The sequence below is a fragment of the Vespa velutina genome, chromosome 6, assembly GCF_912470025.1.
Source record: "Vespa velutina chromosome 6, iVesVel2.1, whole genome shotgun sequence".
In the NCBI taxonomy this organism is placed as follows: domain Eukaryota; kingdom Metazoa; phylum Arthropoda; class Insecta; order Hymenoptera; family Vespidae; genus Vespa; species Vespa velutina.
Window position 1 is genome coordinate 6806214 of NC_062193.1, and position 12500 is coordinate 6818713.

General features: G+C 38.4%; 1 protein-coding gene across 5 annotated transcripts in view; it reads right to left on the reverse strand.

Moving 5' to 3' along the window:
- LOC124949980 (fibroblast growth factor 17-like) overlaps positions 1 to 12500 on the reverse strand; it is a 120869-nt gene that overhangs the window by 18372 nt on the left and 89997 nt on the right. Inside the window, exon 1 of one of the 5 annotated variants that reach the window (XM_047495970.1) lies at positions 2146 to 2243. The exons of the other annotated variants lie outside the window; for them this stretch is intronic. Within the exon in view, the coding sequence (XP_047351926.1) occupies positions 2146 to 2165 (20 nt within the window). The 5' untranslated portion in view covers positions 2166 to 2243. Of the gene's footprint in view, positions 1 to 2145; positions 2244 to 12500 lie in introns of those variants that run through there. 5 annotated transcript variants of the gene reach the window in all.

The window sequence follows — 12500 nt, forward strand, 5'->3', positions numbered from 1 at the left end:
CATTATACCTTTTCTTTTAACTCGAGCATGTTATTGCTTTGTACGAGACCACGATAGGGTGAACCAAAAGTACATTTTTTTTCGCTTCATCCCGCCTACCTTGACTGAACGCGTAACGAGAAATACCATAGTTGGGCGTGTCTAAAACGTTCTCTTAAAACGTTCACTTTATTTCATTTATATGAAAAACGGTCGGACGTTCATTTTACTTAAGTCTTTTACTACTTTATCCATTAACAAGGACGGTATAATAGATGGAGATTTATGATATGAGATTTGGCTACCAATTATTTCTTTCTCTCTCTCTCTCTCTCTCTCTCTCTCTCTCTCTGTCTCTCTCTCTCTTTCTCTCTTTCTTCCTGGTTCTTTTGTTTAATCTTCTTGTAATCGAATACTACTTCGGATATCGTTTGATGTCGATCGTAAAAGCCAATGATTCTTTACTCTGAGAGAAAGAGATACAGTGAAACACACACACACACACAGAGAGAAAGAGAGAGAGAGAGAGATTCGCTTCTCGCACGTTTATCACCGTATATCCAACGCGACAGGCATCGAGCGCGTAATGCGCGCTGCGGTTCCCCTAACGCAGTCTCTCTTCTCAAGTTTCCGAGGTTTAATTGTACCGACACGACGGCTACTCGCGACTAGAAGTCGCTAAATGTCACAACGTTAGACATTTTCCTATTATCGAGATGTCACGAAGTTTATGTTACTTGTCACTATCCTGTTTTTCATTTCTCTTTTTCTTTCATTCTTTCTTTCATTCTATCTTTCCTTCTTTTCTTTTCATTTCCTTTTTCTTTTTTATATTTTGTTAATTCTCCTTTTTCTTATTCTCTTTGCTTCTTAAAGATGAGAACGGAGAGAAAAGATAAGGATCTATACTCGACGAGGTAATTTCATATTCCAAAAGCAGCCTTAACGAGGACAGTAATAACGATGATACCCGGCAGTGAGCGAGATAGAAAGAAAGAAAAAGAAAGAGAGATAGATAGATAGAGAGAAAGAGAGAGAAAGAGAGAGAGAGAGAGAGAGAGAAAGAGTGATGTACTCGATCTTGTCGTTCGAAATCGGGTTGCGCCTTATTCTCCTTATCTCAGCGATCCGATCGGAGGATCGATTTTTCGCGAGAACGCATGCCGATCGGCCGGCTGTCAAGTTCCAGGCCCAAGGTGTACGAGTATTCCTTGGCGTGCCTCGATACTCTCAGGCTTTTACATAATTGCAAAATTAGTCACAACGCTTGATGTCCCGCTGACAACCTTCGTCGAGTCTCGCGTCGTCTCGTTACTCGGCCTCGAAGTACTATATGAGAAAGAGAAGGAAAGAGAGATAAATAGAGAAAGAGAGAAAGAGAGAGAGAGAGAGAGAGAAAGAGAAAGATTGTATGTTTCGAACGTGTTATTCTTCTTCTTTCTCTTTCTTTCATAAGGCAATAATAGAAGAAAAGAATAATGTTAATCATAAATTATATATACAATTACAAAAGTATATATATATATGTATCACTTTTCTCTATTCTATTTTTGAGAGATTCGTGAAAGTGAGAAAGTGACGTAGAAAAATAGGGGGAGGGAGAGAAAGAGAGAGAGAGAGAGAGAGAGAGAGAGAGAGAGAAGAAGAAGAAGAAGAAGAAAAATAAGAGAAGAAGCTCTTTGAGAGGGAGGCTAAGAAAAATCCAGTATTTCCAGTATTTCTAGTATCGACGTAGCTCGCTTCGAAAGAAGGTGATGAAGGAAGGAAGAGGAGGAGGAGGAGGAAGAAGTGGTGGATTCGAGGCCGAGAGAGGAGGTGACTCTTTGATTGGCGCATCACAGCAACTTTTCGCGATGGAGCTTCTTCGCGCCTTCGAGCACGTGGCAGAAAGCTGAAGAATTCCGAGCTCTTGGTAGAATCTCAATGAGATGAACTTTTATCGTTCTCTTGAAACGTCTTACGAAACATCCTCGAAGAATCCTCAATTACTTTGTCAACTTCCGTTGACTTATTTATTTCTTTCGTTTTTCTTTTCGTGCTTTTCTTTTCTATTTTTTTTTTTCTTTTTTTTTCCTTCCCCCTCCCTCTTTCTCTCTCTCTCTCTCTCTCTCTCTCTTTCTATTTCCCTTTTATCGATTAATAAATCTCATCTCGAATCCAACTTACCGTACAATCTCCAAATACATAGCTGCGTATCTCCACGTAGTGGCGTCATCTCCCTCCCATTATTCCGCATCGAATCGATAAACTCTACTATACGTAATCGCGGATCTCTTGTCGGACAAGAGGGTAAGCGGCGTTCGAACGGCACAAAACACCGCTCTTAAAGGCAGCGCGCAAAGCTTTAAACGTTTCAAGACACGATTCGTTGATCTCTGTTAAGAGATGTATATATGTATATATATATATATATATATATATATATATATATATATATATATAATATGAGTCGAACAGCACGCGTCACTGTAATCCTACAGACAGATTACGTCACTGACAGATTCACTAAAACTCGTAATCGATATGACGAGAAATATCTATCTGTTTATTATATCCCTTCGAAATATTATATTATCTATACGATTATTTCAGATCGAAAATGATTTAGTTGTCACTTTATATATATATATATATATATATATATATATATGTGTGTGTTCGATAACACGATCGATGTCACTCCTCGTAAAGATTCTAATCAATTTCGTTAAGGTAGAAAAGAGAAGAGAAGAAATTCTGTGGTCACCGGCACGAGATCAGCACGGTGAATGCGAGCGAGGACGAACTACGACGAACCGGCGTGACATCCTCCTCCTCGGCCACGTGGGGACTACGTTCGAAAAGGGGGATTTTAGTGGGGAGGATATTCGTTGCCCGCCGCGTGAAAAACTGCCAACACTTGAATAGATCCCGACACGCCGATGAAAAACGCGGCTACCGAGCCGCCGCCGGCGATGGCTCTCAGCTGGACACCACCGGCCGTCCTCGTGTCGCCTAGACGCCACCATGTTCATCTCTTCATCTCCTCGATCTTTCTACTTCTCTCTTTATTCTTCTTATATATATATATATATATATATATATATATATATATATATATATATATTTCTTCATCCTCATCCACCCGCGTTCAAGTTCGAGTAACGCAAAACAATCGATTTTATAGCCGATGACGAATGACAGACGATCAAACACTGACGAATTCTATTTCGCCGTTCGATGGGGTTCCGTCAATAAAATTATAAAGAATATCGTGCAAGAATCCTCATCGTTTCTATCCAAATATAAAGATACGATGGCATACGTGGTGGTGGGAGGAGGGACGGATAGGGGGGGGGGCTGTTCCAACAAGCTTATCCCATTTACGATGATCGACTTACAAGAGATCGAGAATTCATTCCCAATGGAGCAGAATACGAATGAAAAATCGTTACAATGAGAATTCCATTTGGGCTTGGTAGAAAAACTTGGATGTCTACTATTCAAAAAGAGAGAAAGAGAAAGGAAGAGGGGAGAGAGAGAGAGAGAGAAAGAGAGAGAAACCACGAAATTTAGTGGCTTTGAAAGGAGCACGAGCCGAAAAAGAGTCACCTGGCGAGTCCCTACGACAATAGAAAGCCCCCAAATGTTTCCTTAAATAGGCGTATCGAATTGTGACAAATCACTTGCATCCAATGGTGGAGAGGAGTCTCATTCTCTCTCCCTCCCTTCCCCTCCCTCACCTCCCTCGATCGATTATACCGAGAGATTTCCGAGCCATTGATACGTTACCCTCGAAATCGCATACGTTCAACGTTGAACGCCAATAAATTTCGATAATCCACGATATATCGTCTCTAATGGAGACGGGTTTCGAACAATTTGCGTTTCTTTCTTTAACATTAGTAACGTTTCTCATTCGTTCAATTATATGAATGCTTGACCATAGTGAACTAGTTTAAATAATGAATTAAAATCGCCGAAGAAAGCTCAACGAAATTCCCTGACAAAGTTTTAAAGATAATACCGCGTCAATAAAGTGGAAACGTTATCACAGACAGCTTGTTATAGTGCTCGTAAAACCCTAATCTCTCTTGGCTTAGAAGGGTCTTAAGATCTTTCGTAACGCGAAAGATCCACCCTCTTTCTCTCTCTCTCTCTCTCTCTCTCTTTCTTCCGTTTTATCAACCGCATGAAATTCTAATCCGACATCATGGTCCATCGATTTTCAATAGAACCGATCGTTAGCATTCGCTTTTGATAGATCTAACTCGTTCGCGTAATTACATTAGATAACATAATGTTTAATTTTCTCAAATATTTATCAAAATTCCAAGAGAATGAATCTTTTGATTAAATTTAACCTTGGTTATTCCGAAATTCTAAACGCTAATTGTCTAAGTTAATACGTCGGACTTCTCATCGTTTTCGTCGATCTTTGTCGTCTTTACGTATACATTTGAACGCGTCATACTAATTTCCCGAAAGTCGGGACGAAGTCTGATTCGAACTTTATGCACGCAAATTATCCCTTAAACGTAGATTAATACCGAGAAACTCGGAGGTATTCGTCATCGTTATTATTTTCGTTTAGGAGGAATAAAAAAAAAAAAAAAGAAGTATCGCTCATAGGAAAGATTACTCTCGGCTAGATTTGAGAGCGTCCAACTATAGTTTACAACTATAGTTTACAACTATATTATCTGACTGTGTCGAGAGAAATAAATTTGTCTTGTTGATTAAATCCCGAATTTTTTTTCCTTTTCTTTTTATCTCCTTATGCCGCTTCTTCCTGAAGAAGGAGGAAGAAGAAGAGGAGGAGGAGGAGGAGGAGGAGGAGGAGGAGGAGGAGGAGGAGGAGAAGGAGGTTGTACTCGTGCCTGGAGGTTGGTGCCACATGAAGTGGCAAAGATAGTCGTCTACGATGACGACGACGATGACGACGATGTTGAAGAAGAAGAAGAAGAAGGAAGAAGAAGAAGGAGGTGGAGGTGGAGGAGGAGGAGGAAGAGGAGGAGACGAATGACGGATCGGGGGAACGTTAGGTGAAGAGTCATCGTGCGTGAAGTGTTCCAAGGGACGACGAATAAAGAAGAAGAAGAAGAAGAAGAAGAAGAAGAAGAGGAGGAGGAGGAGGAGGAGGAGAAAGAAGGATAGCAAGGATAGAAAGAGGATACGGAGGAGGGTGAGAAGCGCGCGCGACGTGCTTTTTGCTCGGAAGCCGCGACGTTCCGCCGGCGTCACATTCATTCCGACACGCTTCCCGTCATCCTTTCGATACGAAAAACGATCGCGAAAGGCGCGAGCCGTCCCAAGAGTTAAAAAGAACATCGTCATCGTCGGCGCGTGGCGACGAAACGACAATTTCGTCCTTCTAGCCCTTCTCTACGTGAAAGAATCTAATGGCCTTGATCCATTTCTTCTAATCCATAATATTTTATATCTACAAAAAGAAAAACTCCGTTTTTCTTTTTTCTTTTTTTTTTTTTTTTTTTTTTTTTTCATTTTTTTTCTAATACGATGAACTTAATTTTTTACGATTTAATTCGACTTGATTTGAATTTAATTTTTTTTTTTTTTTTTTTTTTTTTTTTTTTTTAGGAGACAAGAAAGAAAGAAAAGGGGACAAGCAAAATGATACGTACTATAAATACTTTTCGTGATTAATCGTAAGACCTATTCGAGATCGAATCTTTTTCCTATGGGAAAAAAAGAATAGAAAAGAAAAGAAAAGAAAAGAAAAGGATAGAAAGAAAGAAAAAAGAAAGAGAAAGAAGGAAAAGAGGAATGTACTAAAAATATTTTCGTGATATACTAATCGTAAAAATTCTATTCGATTGCCTTTCATTTATTTTACTGCGAAGTAGAAAGGAAAATTTCTTAAAGGATGATCCAAGCCATATCGAGATCTCCATTGGACTGTCGCATTCCTCGTACCTCACTCGGGACGATTTAAAAGGGTTGAATAACTCGATGCTCTTAAACCAACCGGATATCGCCCTTTCCCTTTTCGACTTTTCGTCGTTGAAGATTCCTCGTTAATTCGTTCGTTAATCTACGTGCTACGTTTCTACCATAAAGGGCACACGGTTAATTGAGTCTTAGGAATTCATTTAGGCAACCGATAACTTTCAAAACGACCTACACGATCGACTGGGAAAATTTAGGAAAAAAAAAAAAAAAAAAAAGAAAAAAAAAGAAAAATGTCGTAAATGCGAACGAAAAAGATGAAAAAATTTTTTTTTTTAAGGATCGATCGATATAATAGAATGTAACATTTCAAATAATTAAATTATATTAAATTCATAAATTAAATGTTATCCAGTCGATGAGATAAAGTTAATTACAGAGCACGTTAATTAGAGCATTCACTTATCATCGTGTTAATTATACGAACGACGATATTAAATCGTCGCTTGGTTAATGGAACCTATAAAACTGTTTTTTTTTTCTCTTTCTTTTTTCTTTTTCCTTTTTTTTTTTTTTTTTTTTAACTTTTGACAACGAATACATTTACGTAGTTAATGATACAACACAACACGAAAATATCTCATTCCTTGGAATAGATGACGAACAACGAGTAAATTACTTGTACAGTTACGTGGCACATGCGAGTAAATGCGCATGAAACGCAATAAACGATCGCCTAATCATATCCGATTAAACGTTGAAAACTGACGGAACTCGGGTCGTCTCTCGTATCGGTCAGCGTCGCTCTAGGAAATAACGTAACAATTCGTGCAGCTCGCCGTGCTCGTTCGCTTTACGAAGAAACGTGATTCATCTACGATCTCGACGAAAGGGCACGAAACGTTGGCATTCTCGTGATGACGTCATCGTCACAAGAGACGTTAAACGTGAATGAGCAATTAAATGACGGCCCCAAAGAGACGAGTTTCGTGATCGATTCTCTTCGGATGGATAACATGCACCATGCCAATCCGTGTGTCTTCGTTAAGCCTAATTCATCTCTTAGATGAGAGATACTTCGAACGTTTGCCAAAGATCAAGAAATTAGAAAGAGAGAGAGAGAGAGAGAGAGAGAGAGAGCAGTTAAAATTTTTATGTTGCTTTAATTTTCTTTTTTTTTTATATTCTTCAACAAATATATATACATATATATTCTCTCTCTCTCTCTCTCTTTTGTAAGGTACTCCATACTGTAAAGTATCATCTCGTTCGTTTAATCTCGAGAGCATAAGAAAGCGGAGTCTTTGCTAGAAGAGGATCTATAGAGAAGAGATCTATAGAGAAAGGCTAAATTTGTATTCTTCTTTTTTTGTCCCCCTCCCCCTTCTTCATCTCGGTGCGTGTTCTTGTATCGTAAGACCCGGCTCATAGCGCTCGTGCCTCGGCGTTTGTTGTGCTCGGCCTCTGTAATCTGTAATGGGCTCTATGGGTATTTAAATAACCATTTCGCCCACCCACCATCGTCACTTAACTCTCACCGTCTTTTTTTCTCTTTCGGAGAAAAGAGTATATCTCGCGTGCTATCGCGAGAGGATGACCACGTTTCTCTCTCTCTCTCTCTCTCTCTCTCTCTCTCTCTCTCTCTCGTTTTCGGTACCTTTTCATTTTTTTTTCACCGTTAACCCCGGAACAAAAAGAAGAGAACGTGATTGGTTGATCTAATAAAAATTAAAAAAATAGAATTTATTCGAAGGCATTTCTTTCGTAATAAAAAAAAAAAAAAAAAAAAAAAAAAAAAGAAAAAAAGTATGCTCAATTTCTCAATAACTTTCCCATATTTTTTCCTTTTACAATATAGTTGCATTTTCAACGATAACTTGTACATACATTTGCATAATATACTTGTAATAATACAATTTAAATGTCCCGTCCGATCTATCTGATATTTGCAATCGTCGCAATGTTGCGATCGCAAGCTCAAGGGGAAAACAATGTCGCGAGATTATCCGTGTCAGAAATTCGTCGGATGACGAATGAGAGACGAGGACTTTTTCATTTTCGATGATGATAATGATGATGATGATGATGACTCAGCCGGAGGGGTTAGTCATATGAAACTGATAGTACGAGGAATCCGCACAACAGTGGTCGCACTTTTAGGGTGCTATTCAAGTAGCAACTCGATACATCGAGTTCGATCCCAACTACGATATGTAACTACAAAAGGTTGAAATGTAATCTCCAAAGTGTTTAAAGATACACGTGTAAGATTTTAATTTGCCCTAACAGAAATTCGTAATCCTTTTGTCATCTTTCTTTCCGATTACACGCGTTTCTTTCTAATACGTTGAAAATCTTGATAGATGAAAATGATCCACGCGTGAGATGAATTACGACTCGTGAATTCGACGATATATCTATCGAGTTAACTTGAACGCACCTCTATTATCTAAACCTCGATGACTAATATGATACAAGATTGATAATCAGTGGATCATAAAAAGTGTCACGATGATTGAATGGATTTCTTTGTAAAAAAAGAATCGTGCTACTCGGAGAGAATATTTTTCGATAAAATATATTTAATAATATTAAATGATCTACGATTCGACGAAGAAGACGAGAATCATGAAAGTCCATAAAGGAAGTTTGCGGTTATTCGTTGATAATAAAAGCGTGGGAGTACGTATGGTGTTTGGGTCAGATAAGAAGAGACAGCACATCGACGTCTCGATGAAATAAGCTAAATCGTTTTAAAAAAAGAATTTCCAAAAATTGAACATGCGAAAGGAAAGACGAAATAAAAAAGTTGAGTCATTCGATTTAATCTCTTTCCTCCTCTTTCTCATCATTTTGCGATATCTCTTCGATTTTCTACGATGTCTACGTGCGAGTAACGCGCTCGAAAATGTTTACTTAGCCCAGAAAAGGGCCACGATATCGGACATCTTATCGACACATTAAAGTCGATCTCTCTCTCTTTCTCTTCTCTCTCTTTCTCTTCCTATCTATCTCTCTCTCTTTCTCTCTCGTGTTTTTCTTCGTAACGATAATGTCCCCTTTCCTTTCATGATTTCACCGAACTCGGTTTACTTCGTCGTCTTATACAAAGTAATTTGTTTGAAACTTCCTGAAAATCCTCTTAATTACTTTTACTCGATCTTGCTCGTAAAGATGTCCTCTTTCGAACGGTTAACGCGTCTGTAAATTTCCCTGTTCTTTTTTCTTTTTTTTTTTTTTTCTTTTTTTTTTTCTCTGTTTTCTCCCTTTCTTTTTCACTATTTTGTAACCGTTCCGATAATCGATAACGTACTCGCGAAGTAACCGAGAATTTGTCGCGATAAAGAGATCGAAAGGAGTACCGCGAGACGACTATGAGGTAGATCATAAAGTATCGATGTATAAACTACGTTTACGCACTCTCGATATATCTAATTAAAACGTCGCTACTAAGATTAAAATAAAATGAGACGAAAAGAGGTAAAGATAGAGATGAGATGAAACGAAGAAGAGAGGAAAAGCTCTTGTGATAACGAGTTAAGCGGTTGGGTACAATTAGCGATGAAATCAATCGTTGCACTGTGGAACGGCCATCAGTATGCATAATCGCACAAGCGCCATTAGCGAAGACCTTGTGCATACGTATGTCCGTGTCTATACATGAATATATATATATATATATATAATATATACATACATACACACGCACACACACACATATATATATATTTATATAATACATGTACATTTTCCTCTTATTTCTACTATTACCTTGACGTTGATTATTGGTGTGCGTGAACGAGTAGTTTTAGATGTAATTAGCGAGTGATTTGCACCGAGTAACGATAGTGTTGAGAGAGTTGAAAAGAGAAAGAGAGAGGGAGAGAGAGAGAGAGAGAGAGAGGGAGAGAGAAAGAGAGAAAGATAGAACCAGTCCAAGGCGGTCGCTTCGTCTCCTCTTGCAGGAGGGATTTCGTCATGGCCGAGTGATATCCAATCGGGAATATAGTAAGCAGGAACGTGGTATCCAATCGGCGGTATGGATTGCCACTAATTGGCCTCGATATTCAACGACGATGACCTAACCGCGTCCAGGTGGTCCGATATGGCGTACGTATCCTACTCAATACGAAGCTTTTTCAATATTATTTCCAAGCGCACATGTTTCATGTTTTTTTTCTCCCCCATTTCTTTTTTTACTTTTTATTCTTCTGAATTAAACGCGACAATTTTATCGTCATATTATAGGCGTAAAGAAGACGAAAGCTTTTCAAAAGGATTCTAATGGGGTTAATCGATCGAAATAAAATCAATCAAATGAATTTAATTGTTAATTAAAAGTGATTAATTAGAGGAAGAACGATAGAGTTATTTCACGTACGATAAGAAAATTTAACAATTGATTAACGTTCTTTCTTTTTGATTGTATTTTAACGTATGCTGATAATCCATAAAAAAATATTGACGAGCCATAGACGAGATCATAAAACGTGAGCATGCAATAATTCCGATCCACGTTATACGATCCTGTGGTATCATCATCGATTACTCTTCCACGCCGGTGGTCCAACTTATTTCTTAATTAGTTTTACTAGCTCTCGTATGGGTTAACGTTTAAGACGAGGAAGCCGCATATTAGTACCGTGTTTCTTTTTTGACGACGTTCAAGAAGTGACTCGTCGTTTAAACGAGAAAGAGAGAGAGAGAGAGAGGAAGAAAGGAAGAGAGAGAGAGAGAGAGAGAGAGAGAGACCGTTAGCCTTTAACAGGATACCAACAGGATCTTCGTACGCTGTTAACAAATAAGCGTGGTGAAATAACTACCACTAAATTCGCGCCTCTCCTCTCCCCTTTTCTCATATGTCATCACTTCCATTCCCTCCTATACCCCTTTCTCCCCCTACCTTTCTCTTAATATACTCGGCAATTCTAATTTCTGTTTACCCTATACGGCATTTCGACGACGTGCTAAAACGTGACCTGCGCTTCGCGCCTTTTTTCGATCGATCTCTCGATTACTCGACAGAAATACATAGCTCTTCCTTCCTATTTTGCGAGTAAATCCAATCGGCGCTAATAGCAACGAACAAAAGAGAAATTTTCTCGATGGATCGAGTAAATTGCGTTAAATAATATCGACAAAAAAATAATATAATTATTATTATCTTTTATATGGCAAGTATACTAATGAAAATATTCTCGTCGATATTTACATTATTTAAATAGAAAATAAAATAACGGATAATATAACGAATAATGATATAACGAATGAAAATATATTCTTTACGTGGATTTAAATTGATGATGAAGGATATAGAAGACTTCGAAGAAAGTCCGACCACTTTTAAGTAGATAAAGTCAGCGCTAGTCAGACGACGGTCGACGATCGATCGACCATCCACTGTTCAACTTGATCCCTTGATACGTGTTTCTCTATTAAATAAGATATATTTCAATCGATTTCTAAAAAGAAAGAGAAAAAAATAAGAAGAAGAAAGAAATATCAGATATTTGAAGATGAGATATTCCTTTTATGTACTTTTATGAATCGAATTCGGTCCGTTTGTTCGGGTTCAACGATCGCTAAGAAACTTAACCCATTTAGAGTTCCAATCGTTTGGTCCCTTCTCTCTTCTTCCTCGAGCTATCGAGGAAGTCAAAGTGAAAATAACGCGATTCCTTTAAGATCATACGAGAACGTAACTTTTCGCATTTCCGTTCGTAGAAAAAGAATTCAAGGAAAGGATACGAGGACATTTTAACGTCATCGTTCTAACTAAAGTAAATTTCTTTCGTGAGGAAAGTCTATCCACCCTTCCTCCCTTCCTACCCTCCTGCCAACCCCTTAATATAAGAAAAACTTCGTCTATTATTTATTACTACTATCTCGTACGAAAATTAAAATACAATTTCACCTTCATATTTCACGATACTAAAAAAAGTAATGGTTGAATAAATTCAAAGTACAGGAAACGAAGTACGGGAAGACAAATGTCAAAGTAGGTAAACTGAAAAAAAAAAAAAAAGAAAAAAAAAGGAAAAAGAAAAATATGAAATTAATTATCCAACATCGAAATAATGTCTATGTAGTACGCACGTGATTGTCGGTGTGACGAAATAAGAAAAAAAGAAAGAAAGAAAAAAAGAAAGAAAGAAAGAAAGAAAGAAAGAAAAAATTGACAAAAAGAGCTACCAATTTCTTTCGCATTAAATCTTCCAATAGTGAATACACATCCGATTCCCTGAAGGTATCTCTTTCATTGTGGTTTCACGGAGCGCGTGCGTACGGGATTACGTTCCACGTGCGGCGCATACTACTCGTAAGAGAAAGATGGAGTAAAAAAGAGAAGGAAAGAGAGAGAGAGAGAGAGAGAGAGAGAGAGAGAGAGGGAATGAAAGAAAGAGAAAGAGAGGGACGCGTGCGTGTTCGAACGTATACACCCTCCCGCGACCGCAAACATTGTGTCATGGTCACGAAAGCACGCGTAGTATCGCGTGTAGGCAGACGCCGGCGGGTCCGGCACGATGAATTATACATCGCGAATGTTTTCGGCCTCGAATTTGCATCGGCCAAACGGCTACCGCCTGCTATTCTTAGCCGCGGGACACCCACCCCCTTTTCTCTCCTTTTCT